We start from the raw sequence: 22,966 nt of genomic DNA, 5'->3' as shown, positions 1-22,966 counted from the left end.
CTGGACAGGTCTCTTTTCTCTGCTATTTATTCCCCCTGAAACCTTCTCTGTGACTGGCATTGTCCTGCCACCTGAGGGACAACAGGGAGCACAGGGCGTCCCTTGCTCTTAAAGCTCCTTGGTGCTTCTGGGTAAAAAACCCTGATATTAATAATAATCAAAACAGCTTTAAACAAAGAAACAGAGGATTCTCCTCCCAAACTACCAAGAAGCAACTTAAGATCCATAATTTACATACACCAGGTCTCTTGGTGGGGCCTGCAAATGACCTCAGTCCCTGACTGACTGTGTTGGACCCTGGGGAACCCACTGGATTAAAAAGGTAATTTTTGGTTATGCAGAGATAGCCATTTTGGGAGGGAATAACTGGAATATTGCAAGCAGCATCCACAGATTCCCTTTTCTCTCTCAAAATGCTTTTCACCTCAGTTTTAAGCTCTTTGGGGGCAGCTCTTTTGGGTTTTGTGATTATAAACACCTTACAGCCACAGTCCAGCACAGCATTCCCCGGGTGCTGCTCCAGGACAAATGAAAACTGCACAAAACTGCAAGGAAATGCTTGGGAAATGGTGAGTGACCGTAGGCTTCTGTTATTGTAAACCCAGAAATGTTTACTCATTATATTGAAATAGGTTTGGATCATTGTGGATGAAAGTGAAACAAGATATAAGCCTGCAATGACATGCATAAATACATAATTAAGTGTATTTCCTTTCCATATGGAGAGGATTAACTCCCTTGCCTCAGCAGGGAGTTGCTTTATTTGGTGTCTGCTTTGGTGTCCCTTTCTCTCTGACAGCTTACAGGGGACGCTGAAAGGGAATTTCACTCGCTGCCTAATGAATCTTGGAATAAGGACTTGCAGGGGAAAGAATAAGTGATTACCTCAGAAAACAGAAGTTTGGTGACCTGAAGGACCGCCCTGATTTCTCTTTTTGACCTTAAGTGGGCCCTGTGGGATGGCAGTGCCCACCTTTCCAAGACTTATTGCTTAGTCATAAATCCACATGGAGGGGAGAAGGATGTGTCTGGTAAATGCTGAGGCATCAGCAAAAGCTCCTGAGCTCAGGTTTCATAACTTGAGAAATATTTTATCACCCCTGTGAGCCAAACCTCTGAAAAATCAATAGAACTTGAGAGTTGCCTGTATTGATCTGAAGGCCTGAGTCGTACTGAAATATTCATGGCCCCATGTGTTTGTCTATGTGTGGTTTGGGGACCCAGGCGTGGGCAGATTTCAGAGGGAAATATTCTCATTTTTCACTTTAACTTCATTAAGGTGCCTTGCAAAGCACACCCTTTAGAGGCACTGAATTTGTTTGTCTCACAACCAGGTTCCTGCCAGCCAGCCAGAAATGCATTCTCATTATTATTATTTTTCTTAAATGACAAAGTGTTGGGAGGAAGGAGTCAAGGAGATCTGATAAAATTAGCACCACATCCTCCTGGGGATCTCCGGGCTTGCTTTGTTTGCAAAGCCAATTTGGACACTGCCTCTTTGATCTTCACTTTCAGTATTTGAGCAGGCATGTTTAGTATCACTCATTTCACTGGAGATTTGGGATTCAAGTTTCCTCAACAAGCTCCAAAGCAGTGCATTAGAAGGGGAATTGTCTGCCAGGCGTCTCAGAATCTCAATACCCTTGATACTAATTTGATGTGATGCATTTCACCAGATGTGTCTACCTGAGCACTGCTTTATGCCCAGGGGGGTTGTGCTACTGTAGAGTATTAAAGTTTACTCTCCCCCCTCCCCTCTTTCCTTTTTCTTCCAAAAGCAGCTGAATGAAAAGCATCCATAATTTTAATCTGCATAGAGGTGGATATTTGGAAGGAAGAGAGTGTTTGTGTGTGTGTGTGGGGCAGGATTTATGGAAAAAACCCCACTGATAATAGAGCTTCAAAAATATATAAAGGAACTTCAATAAAGCTTCAAAACTATTTTAAGAAACTGGTGTTTAAATATAGGCTCACTGATTAATTTATCCTTTCAAATTCCAAAGCCTACTTTTTAAAATTTTCCATAATTATGGATGTAAAGGGAAAGGCTGAGAAAGGAGAAATGGAGAAAAATAAAGTGAAAATTAGTCTTTAAGAAAAAATGTTGGCTAAAAGGCTGCCAGGAGGCTGAAAATACTGTTATGGGACTAAGCACCTCCATAACCTTTATCATGAGTGTGGGGTTCAGGCTACCATGGGTTTGTGGGTAGTGTTGGAGCCCCCCATCTTACATGGAAGGAAAAATAAGGGCAATTAGACCTGATCTCTTCCTTAGCTCTCCACCCTGTGCAAATTCATCCATGGTTAAAAATAGCCCTGTGAAATAAAAACAAGCACCCTAGAGAGGCATTGCTCCAATCAGCGCCTCAAACTAAGCAGCAAACAAGGCTTTGGGCACCTGAGATTTGCTAGTGTTGCCAAAGAGACCAGGAACAGCTCGTTCCCTCCATCCAGGGAAGTGTCTTTTCCCCAGGGAATGGGCTGTGAAGGCACCTGGTGCTGGTTTGGGATCTGGATCACCACAGTTGCTTCTCCACCCCCTTTAAAATCCAATAATCTGAATTATTGCTGCTGTGTGCAGCTTCCCAGAAGAGGGAACCTCCAAATTCTGTGTAAACACCAACTGCTGCTGGCATCACGCTGTGTGTGACCAGAGCTGGTCCTTGTGGCCAGGGTTTCATTCACTCAGACTGAGATGCCATTTTTTGCTTGCATGGATCCCATTTTTATCCATGTGACTGTTACCAACCGTCCCCGTAGAAAGCAGGAGGGGATAAAAGCATCCTCGGCATTCTTTATTTATTTCCATTCCTCAATGGCAAAGTAAACGGAATGTTTAAGCAACTGACATCAAAGATGTGATTTCTCTGAAGCTAAAAAGCCCATTAATCAAAATTTTAAAGTGTTCTTTAATTACCCTGTAATAAAACGACACGCGCAGAGCGGGAGGAGAAATTGTGTATTTTAGAGTTCCTCGTGCTTGTTTGTGTTTCAAATCTCCCTGGAAATCCCTGCTGATCCCTCCTGCTCCTGCTGCTTAATTCCCCCCTGCCCCAGCTCCTGTGTCCTGTGCTGTGTGAGACACAGGAGCAGTGGGCAGGGAGAGCAGGGATGGTGGCTGGAGGTGGTTATTAATTGGTGTGGTGCTCTTGTGAGGGTCCCAGGACAAGGGAAGAGATCAGAATCTTGACTCCATGTTTCAGAAGGCTGATTTATTATTATATTATATTATATTATATTATATTATATTATATTATACTATATTATATTAGCTATACTAAAACTGTACTAAAAGAAATAGAGAGAAATGATTTTATCAGAAGGCTAGAAAGGAATGAATAATAAAATCTTGGGACAGACTCAGAGAGTCTGACACAGCTGGCTGTGATTGGGCATTCATTAAAAACAATTCACATGCTGGGTAAACAATTCTCCAAATCTCATTCCAAAGTAGCAAAACATGGAGAAGCTGAAGCTTCCCAGCTTCTCAGGCAGAAACATCCTGGCAAAGGGATTTTTCATAAAATATGACAGTAACATCTGGAGGATTGGGAATTCCATCCTCTGAGGGAATGTGGGGCGCTGAGGTTTTTGAAGGCTCAGCAGATGTGGTGTTGAGGGGACAGGGACCATTCCCATCCTGGCAATTGGAGGTGTTGCATCAGGACTCCAGGTCTGTGGTGTGTCCTGGGAAAGCTGGACCTGGGATCCCTCCCTAAACAGCAAACTGAGAGAGACAGGAGCAGTGGGGACAGAGCAGTTGGGTGGGACCAGCACAGCCCCTTCCAGGCTTCACCCTTCAGGGTCTCACCCTTAAAAATGGGCTCTGGATGGAAGCACTGAGACAAGGAGACAGGCAGGAGACACCAAAGGGGAGCTGGGGAACACTTGGAGGGATGTGAGCTCTCCAAAAGGAGCTGTGAGGAAAAAGACAAGGTGAAAACCTGGTTAAAAACCTCTTTGTAAAACTCAAATTCATAAAGGAAGGAGAGTGAAAAATCAAATGAGAGCAGGTGCCCCAGTCCTGTCCCTTTGAGGGAGGTGCTCAGGGTCGTGGTAGCAGAGAAAACCTTGGGTACACAAAGTTCAGAGATCACCAAAATCATAGGCCTCACCTCACCAAAATTCCAAGTCCTGCAGTCCAATAAACCTGTGCAGGTCCTAGAAACCCTCTGCAAATTTTCTTAAAACCTAAGCTTATCCTTAAAACTGGGACCTCCAGCTGTGAGCCCTGTCCCTGTGGGCAGTATTGGTGAATCCTCATCTTGCTGAGGGAGGAATAACTGGGAGCTGGAGGTGGGACTGGCACCATCCCCTTTTCCACACCCAGCTGATCCAGGCTGTGTGTTTTGGGCTGAAATCCACTGCTCTTGCCAAACTCAGCCGGGTGGGTACGTTCTGACTTGATCTGTTTTCAAACCCAGACAGTTGTTAATGAAACAGTTGCTGTTTTGTTGACAGAACATTAATTACTTGATCTTAGGACTTGGTAATTGCACGGGCCCCCTCTGTATACATCACTAATTACATTAGCAATTATATGGCATTTTAAAGACAAAGAAATGACTGCAGCAATTGCAGTGTCAGAGGGACCCTGCTGGTAAATTCCAATCAAGTCTCTGCAATGGCAGGGAGGTGTTGGGACAAGTCCTTCTCCATCCCAAACCTGCACAAACCCCACTCTGGTGCTGTGCTGCTGCCACTGCTTAAACCAGGGAGCCTTGAGAAAAGAAGGGTGCTTGAATTTCTCATCCAGGTTAGTTACACTCTTAAAATTGATCCAGAGCATTCTCAAAAGGCTGCTTGCTTTTGGAAATATTTTTTCTCTATTATTCTTAGAAATAACTGAGTCATATCTTAAAAATCACAACTAAAATTAGGAATAACCAGCATTGTAAAAGCATTGTAAAATGCCTCTGCAAAGCTGCACTGTATTTCCAGGGATCTCCCCTTGCCAATGAGTAGGCCAGAAGGTGGCTTGGGAAGGTTCAATTCCTGTGCCTCCAGAAGGTGGTGGTTTGCATCCATGTCTCCCTGTGCAAAAGGACAGGCCAAGGGCCAGACTCGTATTCTCTCATGTTTTAACTTGGTCCAGACCCAACACAGGACAACAGATCCCATTTCCCTTCCCTGCCAGGTCCCAGGACATCCCTCTGGCTGTCCTGGATGGCTCCAGCCCCTGCCAAGGGGTTCAGAGACCTTGGCACAGAGCCCAGGGCACCTGTGCCTTTGATTTTGACCCATGGAAAAAATTACCAACCTTATATGACAAGCCACGAAAGTTTAAGTAGAGTGATAGTTAGTTTGTCACAGGATGAAAAGTAGAATTTTGGGGTTTTTAGAATGGGGGCTCGGAGTCCCAAGATGGAGGAATTTGGGCATGCTTTGTCCTTTCTCCTTCTTCTTAATCTCCATCTTCTGGGCAATGTTGGCACTTTTTGATTGGTTTAGAGTAGAGACAGACTGTCTAACATAGGTGATAGGTATTGGAAAATAATTGTAAATGAAGTACATGTAGCTTTTAGAACAAAAACACAACTCCACCCTGAGGTTGGGCAGTGTGCTATGGACTGGCCTGCTGAAAGGACCTCAGCAGATCAGGAAAAGAATGTTACAGATAACAGAAAATAAACAATCTTGAAAACCAGAACAGAAGAATCCTGACTCCTTCTTCAGTTGCCAGGCTGGGAAAAAGAGACCCTGACACATCTTGGGGTCAGCCAGGAGCACAGAGACCCCCGAGATTTCCCCACCTCCCTGCTGTGCTTCCCCAGAGCTCCTCTATTGCCACCATGGCTCATGTTTTGGTGCCTTCCCCCTCAGGAGGGAGAAGTGTTGGGTTTCCCTTCCCTTATCTCCTCTGGTGTTTGTTCTCCTGCTCTGTGGGCACCCTCAGCTCCCTCCCCAGCTGCTGGTTAAGCCAGCCCTGCCCACAGAGTTAATGAGACATTCCTGCCTCAATAACGTGCTGCCATTAAAGCTGCAGATCCCTGCACCTCAGCAGCTGTGTGTTGTCACAGAGATAAATATTTTAACTGGGCTGGCAATTCCCTGCCTGCCCTGCACTAGTGGCTAAAGGAGTGGCTTTTGTTTCACCATTCATTGTAGTGAAATTCAAATTATTTCCATCTAGAAAATACCTAGAGAGAAAGAAAGAAACAAAAAAATAGGGTGGGAGAGGATGTGCTGTTCTAGAAGGCCTTTGTGAGCCAAGGCAGATCAACCTGGCTGTGCCCAAGTGTGAGTGTCCCCTCCCTGGGGAGGGGCAGCCTGCCCAGGCACTGACCACTCCTGGAATTCCCATTTCCACTGCTCGTAGGAGCAATGTTCCTTTGTTCTTCCTGATACTCCAGAAATTCTCAATGACCCAGATGCTTTGCCTTTGGAAAAGGGCCACTTTCTGTGTCTGATGTGACCAAAGTCATTCAGCTCTTCCCAGAGTTGGAGGGAAGGCTGAACATCTGATCTTGCTGCAAAACCTGGTGAGCCAAGGATTTAACATGTGAGGAGACTTCAAGACTTTATTGGTCTTAAAGTTGACTAGAAATCTCTTTTCACAATGTTTTTTAAGAATGGAGTAAGACTGATAATAAAATATGTTCGTGACAATCATCCTAGAGAATTTTTTTTGTTTTTCAAGACATTTCTGTGCGGGTAATCCTAGATAATCTGAGCTAATTGGGCTTGGAGGCAGTTGTTCATGTGCTTATTTGAGTTAAAAACTTGATTTTTGGTCTGAAACTGTCCTACATCTCCTTCTTCCCTCCCTCAGCATTTTGTTGCTCAGGCTCCAGCTCAGGGTGACACATCCCAGGCTGGTGTTTGTATGTGTCCATCATCAGGTCCTTGAGAGATGTAAGAAAAGCAGGAGTGGAACAGCAGATCTGCAGCTTTCATCTGCCCAGCACACACAACAGTAGGGCCCTGTTCATTCTGAGAATCTCTTTCACAGGAACCGGGACTTTTATCACCAAAATCATCACTTAAAACACTGCTGGGATTTCTTAGGGGGGGAAAAGAGCTGAATAAGACTTTCAGGAGAATGGGCCTCTGTTCAAGAGGAGATGAAGGATATTTCATCAGGACAGTGGAAAGCCTGGGTTTCAGTGCTGGGATGAAGGTCAGCTGCTGATTGCACATTATCCTGAAAGGAGGAATGGTGCAGAGTACCAAAACCCTCTGTTTTCTCCTCAGTTTTGGGCTGATACTGCCTCATGTTTTCAGATGCTTTCACTGACATCTGGCAATAATTTAAATACTGACTCACATTCTGTCAAAAACGTCAGTACAAGTCACCTTCATCATTAAATTTTCATTTGTTTGAACCTTTCCAGTAATTTTCATTGAAGAAAATGGAATATTCCTGGTTCAAATAACCAATTACTGTTTTGCAAGCAGTTTTCAGCACTGTTTTGTCCATCCCCGTGGCTGAGACGTGCACTCTGCACAAGAGGGAGTAAATATATCCAAATTATTTTTGGGAGCCAATGTGATTCACCTCTTCAGCATCAGTTTGTTGTTTGCTCAGAGTTTTGTGCAAAGACAAAATGCCTAAAACAGGACCAACCCCAAATTTAGTCCAGGGAAGGCCAGGATCAGTCAATCCCAGTTTTTAATTTCGATTTTGTTCTTTGACCAACTGTATACTCATAACAAAAAGGGGAGGTGTCCAAAAAGGTGTCCAAATTCCCCCTGTCCAACCCTTTGAATCCTTCCTCCCCCCAAAATGGACTGAACTCTCACACTTGTGTTGTCCATTTGTAATAAAGGAATGGTCAGAAAAGACCATTAATTATCCTCTTATTCCATGCCCAGCATAATCTCAACCTGGCTCTCCCAAATGTGGTTGGATGTTTTACAGGTAAATCTTCAAATCCTGATTTAAAAACTCTCAATAACATTTTATACCATTTTTAAGTGTTATTGTTACCATGAGTGACCCATAAGGATGATAAAGAAGCAGATTGAACACTCTGAAATTAAGATAATTCCCCCCTTACTTACAGTACAAAAATTTTATTTTTTTTTGTTAGGATAATTTAAAGTTTAAAACTGAAGTAGACATACTCATTTTACAAACAAGATATTCTTCCATAAGTAGGACCATTAAAAACAGTAAACAAAAAAACCAAAAAGCTATCTTTACAAAAGCTCTGTGCATAGCAACTTCATACTGTATATAACTGACAAAGCAAAAAATAAAAAAAAATAACAACCAAAAAAAACAACCAGCCAACCCCAAATAAACCCCAAAACTATACAGGAGGGAGAAATGAGGCTTTAAATTACAGGAGGAAGGAATGGTTTGGAGAAACCATGCATATTGGAAATGTGCAAAGAAAGAGGGAGAGGAAGATGCTGTACCAAGATAAATTATGAGATCAAACCAACTCTTCAGAAGTTGTGATGAAATTTGTCATTACCTATTGCAACACTTTCATCTTCCCAGTGGCAAAGAGGAAAACTCTTGGGGAATTGTCAACAGCAACCACTCAAAGAGGACAGGTTTGCTTCTTACAGTGAAAACATTCTCACACATCAATTCTGGAATCATCTTTTCCCTTTTTGTCGAGTGTTTTGCCACTGCCAAAGTCCTTCTCATGGCCAAGGATTTCTGATTGTTTTTATTTAAAGGTATTTTTCTCTGTAAACCTCAATTAATTCTACACTCATCTCTAGTACCATGATTTCCCTGCATGAGCAAAATAATTCCTAGGTTTGTTTTCTTTTTTCTTTTTTCTTTTTATTTTTTTTTTTTCTCAAAGCAAACCAGATTTTTTATATTTGCATCAACACAGGCAATTTCTCTTCTGCAAATGCTTGGAGCAGCTTTTCAGGGAGGTTTCTCTTTTTCACTTGGACTCATGGCAACTGGGCAACTGGACAGAACTAATAAAAATAACTGAAGGGTGAAAGGAATGTTCAGTGTTCCAGAAACTTTCCTTTTTTTAAAATTTTTTATTGCCAGACTGTCATTTTTACCCCTGAATCTTCCCAAGATTTCAGTGATGTGGTAGATCTTTCTTTCATCTACCTGTGCTGACTAAGCAAAACTAAAACAGACGGATGGACAAACCCCAGCTTTTCCCATGAAATATCTCTTTTTTTTTTTCAGTTGGAAACTTTCCTGACTCAGATTTTGTAATGAAAATCCCATTTGTTAAGAAAAAAGAGGATTTAAGGGAGCAAACTGCTGCTCTCCAGCAGGTAGTCTAGAAATTCCTATTGATTTGGAATATTTGCCAGAGAGAATATTGAGTGTATTTGATGATCAACATTAGAAGTAGCCTGTACAGAGAAGGGCAGGGGGAATATTCAGAATCTTCATGCTTCAGAGCTGTTTGGAGGTTTTAGTAGGTGGGAATAGAGGAAGGGATTTGATAGAATGAGTCTGGTCCACCATGATAATTTTTGGAATTAGGACTCAATGTGTTTTGACTGAAAATTATGGAAGTTTTAATCCCAACTCCTCCAGTCCTTAATCCATTTTTATCCCTGGATAAATGCATAATTCCAAACATGAATTTGGACTTCCTACTTTGCCCTGCTGGGATATCACTACCTATGAATAGATGAAATATTTTGGGGGTTTTGTTGTTGCTGTTTTGCTGTTTGGAACACCCAAGTCACACCCTGCACCCTGTTGTTATCAGAGATACACTGAGAACTCCAGAGCTTTTAACATCTCTGATCCTTTGTAATTTCAGAGCTCACTTGGTTTCAGGGGTCCTGGTTGACCTCCAGTGGCTGCCACATCCTTGGTGGCATGAGGGGCACACAGAGAACCCATAAGGACAATAAACCTGCAGCTGTAACTAACAGGGATTTATTTTATTTCATTGTTTGTGGAACTCAGACTGTTTCAATAGTCTGACTGTGAAATATTAATTATATCCATGTTTCTTAAGCCCACATTATTCCCACCAAATCTCTCCTTAAATTGTCATTTTTGCTGATATAAGTTGGGCCTTGAGTTTTAGAAGAGATTATCCCTCCTCTACCTTTTAAAAATGGGACTCAATGTCATTGAGAAGGCACCAAATGAAGACCCTGCCAAACCTCCCAGCACAGTCAGGAACACAAAACTCCTTCCCAACAAGTGGGACTTCCTTTAGGAATGGCCAGAGCAGCCCAGCTGGTGTCTCCAGTCCCTCTGAGATCTCCCTCAGAGCTCCACGTGCAGGGAATGGATTTATCCCATGAACTGAACTGTGCACCAGGAAAGGGAACCTGGGGGACCTGGTCCCATCCTTGGCAGTTGTTCCATCCCTGGCAGTGCCAAGGCCAGGCTGGAGGGGCCTTGGAGCAGCCTGGCACAGTGGGAGCTGTCCCTGCCATGGCAGGGGCTGGCACTGCACGGGCTCTAAGGTCCCTTCCAACCCCATCATTCCAGGATTTTCTGATTCCCTGCCCTGCTCTCCCAAACCCTGTCCTTCAGGTCATCCCCCTCTGCCTCCCATCACCACCCTGCTGTGGACCTGGAGAGGATTTTTGGCTCTTCCTAACCCCAGTTAGCTCCACAACAGCCCCAAAAGAGCTCAGCCATGTGAGTTGTCCCAGTTTCACCATCTCTAAAGATCACCAAGAACACAATTTTCCTTACCCATCCATTAAACTACTGGCAAAGGGACAAGTTCAGATCCTGGGGCCTTATTCAGGGTTTATTGATTAACATCAAGGTGTTTCCATAGGAGCAGCTGTCCATGCAGCCATTAATTGTGTGGATTTTAGAGGGCTCTCTGTAGTGTAGCTGATTTTTTTTCCCCCCACTAAAAATGGCTTTCCAACAACCAAATTCTTTTGAGTGTTCTCTGGTTTAGTTGGATAATTCATGATTTATTTTATCAGACTTGTCCTCACCTTCCAATTTCAGGAGAGGAGATGCAAAGGAGAACTAAATTCTTTTTTTAGGCTAAAATGCAGAAAAATTCAAAGCAATTGATTACCGCTATGACTTCAATATATAACTGGCAAATACTTACCATTTTTAATGACTCAGGATAAAAGTGCATAAATCATTCAAATACATGTTCACCCTTTATAAATGCACCCTTAATATGAAGCATAACTGAACTTAAGGTGTTCTAACTACATGGAAAACCCCAGAGAACCCTTCCCCTCCTAATTCATACATTGAATCTATAAAATAAACTCAGTACCTCATGAAAAATCTGATTCATTCAAATCCCTAAGTGCCACTCACTCATCAGCTGGGTCTTTGAGACTTAGCAGTTAATCTTAGTACCTGAATATTTTAATTGAAGCAAAAAATGGAAAGGGGGAAAGATGAGGAGGGTGAAGAAATTCCTACATGAGCTGTTTACCACAACGTAGGTAAAAGTTTCTGAGTGTTTTGTTAATCAGAAAGAATCCTATACATCCTTGCACATGAATTCAGTAAGGGGAGGGGAAAGTGAGGAGCAATTGCAGCAGTAATAATATATCTCAAACTTATCACTACATTTTTGCATCATCTGTCTTCGTTGTACAACTGGAGGAAAAAATCCAAAACAGGGTTTAATTTCTACCTCTACATACAATAAGTTACAAGTTTATTTATTTAAATAATTGTAAAACATCTTACATTTTTTAAAGAGGTTAAACTATAAGCAAATACACACATACACCAAAGTTCCATCATTCATGTCAGTTTGTCCTAGAAATTCTTTCATGCTGGTACCCTGTTTTGTTGAATTGTTTTTCTGCATAAACTAAATCGATATCTGAAAGGCTCCATAGAAAATAGAAACTTCAACTTTTTACCCCTACAAAGTAAAACAAATTGTATCCAAAATATCAACCTTGAATCATTTTGCCAATTTCTTTTTTTCCTTTGAATATTTTACAAATCTTAGGAAGGTTTTTGTGTCTTCCAGGAAAGACTTTGCATTTCTAATTCCATTCTGCCAACTCTTGTTCATCCTGGCTCTTGCTGATTCTTCATTCCCAATGTTTGAGGAGTTGATGTGGTTGTGTCAGAAATATGAAACAGGTAAATGATGCAGACTTCTATCTTGTCCAATCCATAAAAAATGTTCCTTTTTTTTCCTGGGCCTGGCTTTTCCCCAAAAAAGAGCTTGTAGTGCTATTTTTTTTCTTTTTAGTGGTCCATCACAATAAGTAGTTTTGTGCTGTAAAAGAAAAATGAAAAAAAAAGGAGGAAAAAAGGGAAGAGGGAGGGAGAGCAGCAAAGCTGCCCCTTCCTTACATCGGGGGAATGACAAGACCAGTCATGGCTGAAAAAGAAAAGTGAAAAAGATGAAATTGTGGCAAAATGTTATGGAACAAAATCTATTTGAGCCCTTCCCCCTCCTTTGAGCAGTCAGGAATCACAGGAAGGGCCTGATATGAGGTCAGATTAGAGTTTTTGTGTCTTTAAATCTTTTGGTGCTGTAGTGAGATCTGTGAGGACTGACTGTGACACAGGCAAGGGGCAAAGGGCTGTTCCAGGGTAAAAAGGAATAAATTCCTTCCTGTGAGAGTGGGGAGGGGCTGGGATGGAATTCCCAGGGAGCTGTGGCTGCCCCTGGATCCCTGGCAGTGCCCAAGGCCAGGCTGGAGCCCCCTGGGACAGTGGGAGCTGTCCCTGCCATGGCAGGGGTGGCACTGGGTGGGATTGAAGTCCCTTCCTCAACCACTCCATGGTTTTCTGATTCTGTGGAAAGCCCAGGCCCACCAGGGTTATTAAATGGATGAAAAAGGGAGAGGATTAATTCAATTCATGTGCATTTGCAGAAAAACCTTCCCATTTTGGGGTTCTTATCTCTGGAGAGAAGTCCTTGGAGGTGGACGTTGCTCAGGACTGTCCCCAGATTCAGACTTCTCAAGCTGAACACTCAAAACCATCCTCAAAACCCCAAACTGAGCAGGGTCTGTGCTCCCTATCCCCTCTGCTCATCTGCTTGGAGGGGCTGGGAGCAAGGAAAGGTGTGGAAGCAAAGGGAGCTCCCCCTGTGCTCCTGACAAGACCAAGGGAATTCCAAGCCTGAGTCACGGGCCAAGGCCCAGGGCTGGGGTTTGCCGGTCTGGTTCCAGTGGAAACAGCCTCACTTCCTCACTGTGTTCCCCCAGTGTCTGAGTCACTGCAGCCCTACCTGGCACCCTCCCAGAACACTGGGCTCATGTAAATGAATTCTCAGTCACTCTCCTGCCTTTAATTGCAGCTGTAACCAACAGCAGCAGCGTGTGGAGCTGCCTGGGAGCGGTGCTGCTCCCCGAGGTTTGAGGGGTAACTTGAGTTTGGATGTATTTATGTAACAAATGAGTCAGTCACGTTTTCAAAGGGGCCTCGCTGCAGTGCGAGGTCCTAATCCTGCAAAGATTTATGTTCACTGCAGTTTGTGGAATTATTGGTGTGTTTAAAGGCCCGTCCCACTGAGAATTCATTGCACCCTTTCCTTGAGAGGGTTTAAAAAAGTGCTTTGGGCAAGTTCCTGAGCTAACACAAGTCTGTCACTGGAGCTGTGTTTTTAAACAACTGTGGATATGGTCTGTGATTTAATACAATAGGAAAATAAATATTTTCATATTTTCTTACTAACTGGGGCTGAAGTCCCTGCCAATTTTAGCAGATAGGTGAAAGGGAAAGTGAAACCAAAGAGCCCGAAGTCAAACAGATACCTTTTGTAATTGCTTTGGAATTTGCTGTTGTTCCTCATATTTTCAATCCTAAATAAAGCAGGTAAACACTTTCATGCCTGGTTTTGGGACATGTGTGAGTGCATTAGAAGAGAGATTTTCTGATGACACCAAGGGTGCTGCTCCATTCCTTCTCCTCACCCCCAAACCCCAAAAATAATCCTGCTGCAGGTGTCCCAGAGTGACATGGAGAGCTGGCTATTGACCCCATGCCTGCCTCTCTGTCCCTAGAAAGGAAAACTTGATTTAGCCTTGGATTTGTGCCCTGCTCCAGGCTCTGCTGGGCTGGAGGAAGAGGTGAGCTCGTGCCCTCTGTGCTGGCTGCATCCCACAGGTGTCCCAGGGGAGCAGATCCTGTGCTCTGCTCCAGGCAGAATCACCCAGGCTGCCTGCAGGAGTGTAAAGGGTTTGTCTGAGGTGTCCTGGCTGGGTCTTTGCCTGAAGCAAATAAAGGAGCACCTGCACAGACGGTGCCTGGCTTGTCCCCATCCAGGATGACCTTTCCTGGCTGGGGGATGTCTGGGCACAGGGGCTGCAGCCCTGGAACACCTGAGCACAGCCTGGCTTCAGCCATTCAGGGGCTGGTGCCAGTGTAGCTTCAGCTCTGCTCCCAAGAGAGCCAGTCCATAATGGCATAAATGATTTTTTGTGATGCTATTTTTATTAACAGTATTTTAGCTTTTTTCATCAAGGAAAACTTCCAGCAAAGCAAAGCAAAGCTTAAACCTGAGTTTCTGCCACATCTCTTCAAAAATATTTTGAGAAAACTTGTAGATCCATCATTTTGGGAAGTTGCTTAACTTTAAATGAAAGCCCATTTTTTACTGTAGGATTAGAGATATTAAAATAAAATAATATATGTATTGGAATGAACAGGTTTCCAGAGAAGCTGTGGCTTCTGCATCCCTGGAAGTGTCCAGGGCAAGGCTGGATGGGGCTTGGAGCAGCCTGGGATAGTGGAGGGAGGGAGTGGGACTGGATGGGTTTTGATGTCCCTCCCAGTCCAAATGATCCTGGGATTTTGTGATTCCATGATCTAATATAGCAAGTTCTATAACACAGAAAATGCAAGCAAAGCCTGATTTGTGTCACTGGCATTTCATTCTCAGCCTCACCTCCTCCTGCAACAAAGAATGAGTTGGTGGAGGAATATTGGCTGGAATTCTCACCTGGTTTTCCCCAGCTCATCTCTCAGCTTCTCTCTCTTTTCACACACCCTGCTCTGCCCATTTCCACCCCACCTCCACTCCCCGCTGGGGCTGCACTGTCAAAAGCCTATTCCCAGCCTGGATCGCTTTTTATTGAATGTTTGGGAGGTTTGGATTAAGGTCTTACACTGCTAGCAAAGCTGTAATTATTTTTGCCTGTATTACTATATATTGAATCGATGTAACTTTTCAATAAAGGTGGTTCAATGCAGGACACTCCCTGATGAGTTGGGAATATAGCAACCACCAGTCATTATCCCAGAGGGTCTTTTTTTTTTCTCTTGGAGGGAAATGGAAAAAGAATTAGAGATGAGCCTTATTGTATTAACCTTGACAGCTTGCAATTATCAACTGAAACACTTGATTAAAATTGTCACAAGGTTGGAGAATTTTTTTATAAATAAATAATCAAAGATGGGTAGCACCCAGATGATCTGGTGATAGGCACCTTTAATGGGTGTAATTAATAATGATCACAAGCCTGGTGAGTACAAGTGGCCTTTGGAAAACTGTCTTGGAATGAAAAAGGACTCGCTGCAATTCAAACGTGAGAACTGGGAAGGGATTAATGCTGAACTCCAGGATCATGGAATGGTTTGGGTTAGAAGGGACATTACAGCTGATCTCATCCAGCCCCTGCCATGGGCAGGGACACCTCCCCCTGTCCCAGGCTGCTCCAACCTGGCCTTGGACATTTCCAGGGCTGGGGCAGCCACAGCTTCCCTGGGAATTCCACCCAAGCTCCTTCCCGCCCTCACAGGGAGCAAATCCTCCTAAAATACATTCTTGGGAAAAAACCACTCCCTGTAAACTGCTGAAATAATGGGAATGCAAATCTGAGGATGAAGATTGCACAGCTGCTCCTACTTAGATTGGTTTCAATCCAGGCTTAAATACTGCTGTGGTTAACATATATGGAAGCTCTAATCTAGATTTTCACTGCTGCCTGTAAGGAGAGTGGCATGCTCTGAAGGGCTGGTGAAGGAGAAGAAGAAGAAGAAGAAGAAGAAGATGACGAAGAAGAAGAAGAAGAAGAAGAAGAAGATGACAAAGAAGAAAAAGATAAAGAAGAAGAAGAAGAAGAAGATGACGAAGAAGAAGAAGAAGAAGAAGATGACAAAGAAGAAAAAGATAAAGAAGAAAAAGAAGTAGAAGAAGACGAAGAAGATGAAGGAGAAGGAGAAAGAGAAAGAAGGAGAAGATTATCATCCTCTAAATGTAGATTTATAATTCTATAATATATCTATTATTATTATATATTGAGGAGATGTTTCCCACATTTTATGGGTGGGGAAATTCAGAGTTAATGGGCTTTGGAAAGGGGCCTGCACATATTCACTGCTTGCCCTGTGCTTTTGCTATTCTCTCTCCAGCAGCATTTTTGGATACCTAAGTTTGATAAATAAGTAACTAAATCCTAAATTCCATGCCCAGCACACCTATCCCTGGTTTCCAGCCCCAGGGGGGGCATGGCAGAGGGCATTATCCAGCTCCCACTGCCTCAGTCCAGGCAAGAAGCCTCTTTGGGAGCCTCCTGTTGACTTTTTGGCCACATCTGTCTGTCAGCACTGTGGGAACGTTAATTTGGATATCAGGCTGTGTGTACCTGGATCTTTTCCAAAGCATGTGCTCCCCAGCTTGCATCAATTTAAATATTTCAGTTGGAATTTGCATCCATGGCTGAAAGAGTTCAATAGTTACCAAGACCTGGTGTAACAAACCTTGTTTCTGCTTGCTGTGTCACTGACCAGTCCTGCTTTATTGGATACTTAAATTTATGAGTATACTTATGTTTGTGTTGATGTACAGGTAGAAATCCCACAAAGAAAGGGATGTGGTTAATAAATTCTGTATCCATTTATCTCTGATTTTGCTAATTCAGCAATTATTCACCACCTTAACGCATAGATTAATCCTGACCAGCTCAGGACTGGACTTGGGTCAGGAGAAATGGATGGATGTCAGGTTTTAGCTTTGAGATTTTGTTATATTTAATATTAAAGCTCAATTTTTAGAATCTCTCATTGATTACTGATTTATAGACTGGATAAAATACATTGTGAACACTAAATGGCATAGGTGGCACCAGCTGATCTCTAGTACTTTATTTCTTTATAGGTTGAAAGAGAGATAAACTCTTTCTAAGCAGAGCATTGAGTGTTACCTTAAGGAAAATTATTAATTTAAATATTTCAGTAATTTCTTAATCTGTCCTTTTTCTGTCTCCAGAGGCAGCCTGAGTGGTTTTCTCTCTGATTTGTGTTTAGCACCACCTCAGGTAACTCCTTAGTATTTAGGCTTAATATTTAGGCCTTCTTTACATAACAGTTAGACAAGTTTAAAGCAGACTTAAATCTGTGCATTCACATGGTGAGATCAATGGATCTAGCTATTCATGGGAAGAAAATTTCCTTAGGAAAGAGTGGATTTTCTTGTAATTGGAGCAGGGGAAGAAGCTGTTTCAAAATTCTCTGAGTTAGCTCTTAAAAATGTTACTGTTTTTGTTCAGCACACTTAGAATTTCCTTATTACGTACAATAATCACACTTTCTGCGAGTTCCTGTGGCCCAGCTAAGGGTTTCTATCACACCCAGCCAAACAGGTGCTGTTTGTGGGGCTCATTTGGAATTACCACTGGCTCTTGGCACGGCTCAATTCCCAGAGCTGTGTTTCCTAGGCTATCTCCAATGAAGTCTGAAGGAGCCAGATGACTTCCCAGGCCCAATAAAGGCATTTTTTATGGAGACTTGGTGCATATTTATGTGCTGCACACACCCCCCCCAGCCTGTTAAAAGCAAGAATTCGGTACAGGTTTCCATTCTTATCTTACTGCTCACATTTGTTTCACAGATCACCTTTAAAAGGGCTGTAAATGGGCTGTGGGGCTCAATTCCCGGGCTGAGCCTAAATCTTGCAGCAGGTTTGTGTTCTGGAGAGAGCTGGGGATTAACTCTGCTCTGTTTAACAGGTCCCCCAAGCCTGAGGAGAAGTCATTCCCCACAAAAGAGCTGATATTCCCCTATATTCCAGGGAAAGGTGTCCCTGCCTGTGCTGGGGGTTGGAACTGGATCTTTAAGGTCCTTTCCCAGCCCAAACCATTCTGGGGTTGAAACTCATTGGGTCAGAACCTTCCTGTGAAAATCAGTGCCTGGCCCTTGCTCTAAAGCCAAAAGCTTGGATTGATCCTCTCATCCAGCTTGGCTGGGGCAGATTTTCACTCCTGAGCCTTGTAGTGCCCATGTGATGGCACTCAGGGTGGTGCCTGGTGGCACTCAGTGGTGGCAGGTGGCACTTGGGTGGTTTTCCCAATGGAAGCTTTGGTGTGAATGAGCAGGAGCACATCCCACTGTGATGGGAATGAGCAGGAGCACATCCCACTTGGTTGGGAATGAGCAGGAGCACATCCCACTGTGATGGGAATGAGCAGGAGCACATCCCACTTGGTTGGGAATGAGCAGGAGCACATCCCACTGTGATGGGAATGAACAGGAGCACATCCCACTTGGTTGGGAATGAGCAGGAGCACATCCCACTGTGATGGGAATGAGCAGGAGCACATCCCACTGTGATGGGAATGAGCAGGAGCACATCCTGCTTTGGTATGAATGAGCAGGAGCACATCCCACTTTGGTATGAATGAGCAGGAGCACATCCCACTTTGGTATGAATGAACAGGAGCACATCCCACTGTGATGGGAATGAACAGGAGCACATCCTGTTTGATGGCAATGAGCAGGAGCACATCCCACTTTGGTATGAATGAGCAGGAGCACATCCCACTGCGATGGCAATGAGCAGGAGCACATCCTGTTTGATGGGAATGAGCAGGAGCACATCCTGTTTGATGGCAATGAACAGGAGCACATCCCACTTTGTTGGGAATGAACAGGAGCACATCCCACTGTGATGGGAATGAGCAGGAGCACATCCTGTTTGTTGGGAATGAGCAGGAGCACAACCCACTTTGTTGGGAATGAGCAGGAGCACATCCCACTTTGTTGGGAATGAACAGGAGCACATCCCACTTTGTTGGGAATGAACAGGAGCACATCCCACTTTGTTGGGAATGAGCAGGAGCACAACCCACTTTGTTGGGAATGAGCAGGAGCACATCCTTTTTGATAGCAATGAGCAGGAGCACATCCCACTTTGTTGGGAATGAGCAGGAGCACATCCTGTTTGATGGCAATGAGCAGGAGCACATCCCACTTTGTTGGGAATGAGCAGGAGCACATCCCACTTTGTTGGCAATGAACAGGAGCACATCCCACTTTGGTATGAATGAACAGGAGCACATCCCACTTTGGTATGAATGAACAGGAGCACATCCCATTTTGGTATGAATGAACAGGAGCACATCCTGCTTTGGTGGCAATGAACAGGAGCACTTTGCTCACCTCTGAAGCCGTTCCCGTTGCCGCTGGAGCAGGCCGGGGAGGGGGAGCCCTGGGGTCTGATGACAGGAGCAAAGGCACTCTTCTGTTTGACTGCAGGAAACACCGAGGAGGAGAACGGGAGGATGGAAGAAGTGCTGGAGGAGCCGACTGTCGGACTTGAAGACATCACTGCCAAAGGGAAAAAAGGAATTTCTTGTCAGAAAATCGGTAAAACTGTTTCAAGAATCCATTGTCTGATTCTTTGTTTTACCTCTCAAAGGAGGTCCCATTCTCTTAGTGAATATAATTAGAGTAAGTCTGAAGTAGAGAGGGACTTGAACTGAATAGTTCAGAAAAAACAGTGCTTAATAATTTCAAAATTAGGGGTGAGGGTGCCAGAAAATTGAAAGTCATCAGGGGAAAACCAGAGTCAATAGGAACTGTAATGTCCTGTCCACTCAGTGTCCTTGGAATTTGGAAAGGTTGGCAAATCCTGAGTCTTCCCCAGTTTTTTTTTTTTAATTAATTTTCCTTGGTTTCAAGCTGCTGCTTAGGTTTTACTCTAAATTGGCTACTTTTTAATGAAGTGCCTTGCAAGGATAAAGCCCCTTTCTGTGTCCAATAACTTGTCCAGGAACTGTTTGCTGAGCTTCCAGAACAATATCTGCCATTCCTCAGCAAAAGGAGGAATAAATAACAATATTTCATGTGAATTCCCAGGTCTCTTGGTAGTATTAGTTTGAAAGCACAATAACACAAGAGAGACCTGGTCCTTTCCTCATGGAAAGCTCCAGAAGAGGGAATAATAATAATAATAATAATAATAATAATAATAATAATAATTAGAAGAAGAAGTTTAGCTCTTCATCCATATATGTATATATATACATACATATATATATATGTATAGATATAAATATACATATATAACATATATATAATTATTTACATAGCTGGTGGTGTATACTTTTTTTTTTGTTGTTTTTCACACATTCCTTAGACAAAAGGAAATCAAGGTATGGAAGGAAAAGTGGCTGTTCATAGTAAAACAAGCAGAAATTGAGAGATTAATTCTATTATATATTTCTGGTTATGAAGTTAATATGGTTTCACAGGAAATTAATCCCCAATTCACCTCTCAGGTATTGATAATGCCTTCAAACTCATAAAAATTATTTCAGAGTGGCTTTTACCCAGGATTTGCCAAGTCTCTGTGCTAAAAGCAGTGGCTACTCCCTTAATTAAGCTGCAAATTGCACCTCATTTCCCACAGTGGCTTTGCCACTCAGGAATCTGCATAAGGATAAAAAAAGGAGGAAAATAAAGTTCAACACTCAGAAAATGGGAGCTTTTTCTCATTGGTACCTAAGACACCCAACCCCAAAGAGAGCATTTGGCTGGGTGTGCCCTGATCCCTTTGGTGTTTCTGGGGCAGAGGGGGTGCCTTGGCTGGGTGTTCTGGTCCCTTTGGGGTTTCTGGGGCAGAGGGGGTGCCTTGGCTGGGTGCCCTGATCCCTTTGGGGTTTCTGGGGCAGCCTTGGCTGGGTGCCCCGGTCCCTTTGGGGTTGCTGGGGCAGGGCACACAGCTCAGGGGCAGCAGGGCCGTACGTCCGTAGGGGGAGCCGCTCGGGGAGCCGTTGATGAAGCCGGGCGAGCCGGGCACGCCCAGGTTGCCCATGGGCACGTTGCTGTAGCCGTTCATGCTGCTGCTGGACGTGCTGTAGCTGGACTGCTGCGGGGTGGAGCTGGACGAGTAGCCCCGGGGGGAGATGCTGCTGGTGTTACGGATGTAACCTGGAAATAAAGCACCTTTCAGAACTCCCTCCTGCACATCCCCTGCTTTAATAAATGCCATTGAAATCCAGATTATTTAAAATGTTTAGCAACACCAAAAAATTCAGTGGTTTTTCCTGCAGTTAAAGTTCTGAACCAACTTTTTGAAGTGATCCACTGTACATTTTCCCAAGAAAATTTGATTTATTAAAATTTTAAATTCATTCAAAGACCTGGAAGACAGTGTGTGTGCTTATGTTTACCTGGGGTAGAATTTATAATATATGGGATTTTCTACCACTGAATGGGGGAGGATTTACTCTTCAAATTATTGTTGAATTGTTAAATTACAGATAAATTACAGATAAAACAAGTACATTACTAAGGGGAAATGATAACCCGTACAAAGTTTGCAGTTTAACTTTTAATTTCCTCTACTTGGGAGAAAGAATAAACTGGATAAGTAAAACCCATTTTTGCTGTATTAAAAAATGCTAACGAATATTTGAGAGGCAAAATTTAGCCTTTTTTTACTCCAAAAAGAGAGTTTAAAATGATAGCTACCAGCATAAAAGGATAAAATCATTATTCCAGCTGCAAAAGGGTCTTTCCATAGAAAAAGCTTTCATTAAAGAGACTGATACAATAATTACATTAAGAGTAGTCACTATTTAGATATAATATTTAGGTATATCAAGTCAGATAATTTCTGCTCATTTACATTAGAAGGTTCTAATTCAGGCCTGGTAAGACCTTGGGAAAATAAGCAAAATTATCTTCATGATGGATTTTAACTGGGCAGATAGAAAATTAACTTTACGTGGGTTTGCTGCCTTAGAGTGTTAAACACAGCCAATTATTGAGATCAACCACAGACCATGTGTGCTAAAAATCAAAATATTCAGGACGCAGAAAAGTTGAAAATTCTTTCAATGAAAATTCTTTCAAAAAAATTCTTTCAATGGTGATACATTGTTTTATGGGTTGTTTTCCTCACAATTAATAGTGTATCTGGACTAAATGTAATACATACAATATATGAATGTTGGTAAAATTAACACTGAAGCAGCTGCCTTAAAAAAAATGGAAAATTTCCCCCCTCCATGTGAGGTTTTTTCCAGCTGCTGCCATTGCTGTTTGTGAAAACAGAGATATAATCAAAAAAATCGATATTTTAAGGGGGACAGGGAGGGAATTCAGGGGCAAGTTGGTATCGAAAGTAATCAAAAATTATTTCAGATAAGACACAGGGGCAGCACCACCCTTTGGGATGCCCATTGTAGGAATCTATAAAATCAGAGGGTTTTGGGAAAACTGCAAGAGACAGGCCTCAGAGACAGCAGAACTGTGATTGGAGCTAAGCAGCAGCCATGAGATTGGTCAGCAGAAAAATTATGTAAAAAGTAGAAAAGTAAGGACAACTAGAACAATGGTCTGTGTATTAACACTTGTCTAGAATTACTCCCTAAGCTACAGAAAAGTTTATCCAGTGAGATTTTAGGAAGTTCTAAGCTGAATAATGGAGCTCTGTGCATTGTGTTTGAAGGCTTACAAGAAGGTCTTTTATTTGAAAGAAGCAAGCATTGTTTTAACCACAGGTACATGTGCTTATAGTGGTTGGATAGAACTACTGTCAATGTGCTTTTGCTTTGTGGGATTGGTCAAAAAGCTTTTAAAGTGAATTGTAGCATTGAGTTCTGTGTCTGCTGCCTGGGATGTGAGCTTCTGGCAGCTTCCCATTGTCATCACCATGGAATGAGACTGATGCTGGAAAATACATCAGCTCGAGAGGGGTCCCACAGCAGCCCCATCCCACTGGTGATTTGTACACAGACCCCCAGCCAGCAATGCCCAGAGTTAAAGGCACCATTGGGCACAGGGAGAGGTTGGAAATCAGATCTGGGAAAAGCGATTGGGAAGGAGAGGCTGGAAATCAGATCCAGGAAAAGCGATTGGGAAGGAGAGGTTGGA

General features: G+C 43.1%; 1 protein-coding gene across 8 annotated transcripts in view; it reads right to left on the bottom strand.

Annotated features, from left to right (window-relative positions):
* Positions 1-11,627: 11,627 nt before the first annotated feature.
* The window catches only part of EBF2 (EBF transcription factor 2), a 123,102-nt gene continuing 111,763 nt past the window's right edge, over positions 11,628-22,966 (bottom strand). For 4 of the 8 annotated variants that reach the window (XM_054650627.2, XM_054650628.2, XM_054650629.2 and 1 more), the window contains 3 exons: positions 20,831-21,016; positions 19,244-19,435; positions 11,628-12,236 (listed from right to left, as the gene is read on the bottom strand). In XM_054650627.2, the coding sequence (XP_054506602.2) occupies positions 12,205-12,236; positions 19,244-19,435; positions 20,831-21,016 (410 nt within the window). In that variant the 3' untranslated portion in view covers positions 11,628-12,204. Of the gene's footprint in view, positions 12,237-19,243; positions 19,436-20,830; positions 21,017-21,152; positions 21,156-22,966 lie in introns of all 8 variants that reach the window. The other 4 variants (XM_077191648.1, XM_054650632.2, XM_054650630.2 and 1 more) reach the window with 4 other exon arrangements.

This window comes from Agelaius phoeniceus, chromosome 30, assembly GCF_051311805.1.
Source record: "Agelaius phoeniceus isolate bAgePho1 chromosome 30, bAgePho1.hap1, whole genome shotgun sequence".
Taxonomy (NCBI): Eukaryota; Metazoa; Chordata; class Aves; order Passeriformes; family Icteridae; genus Agelaius; species Agelaius phoeniceus.
Note: the sequence above shows the minus strand (reverse complement) of the source record. Positions and strands in the feature narration are given on the sequence as shown.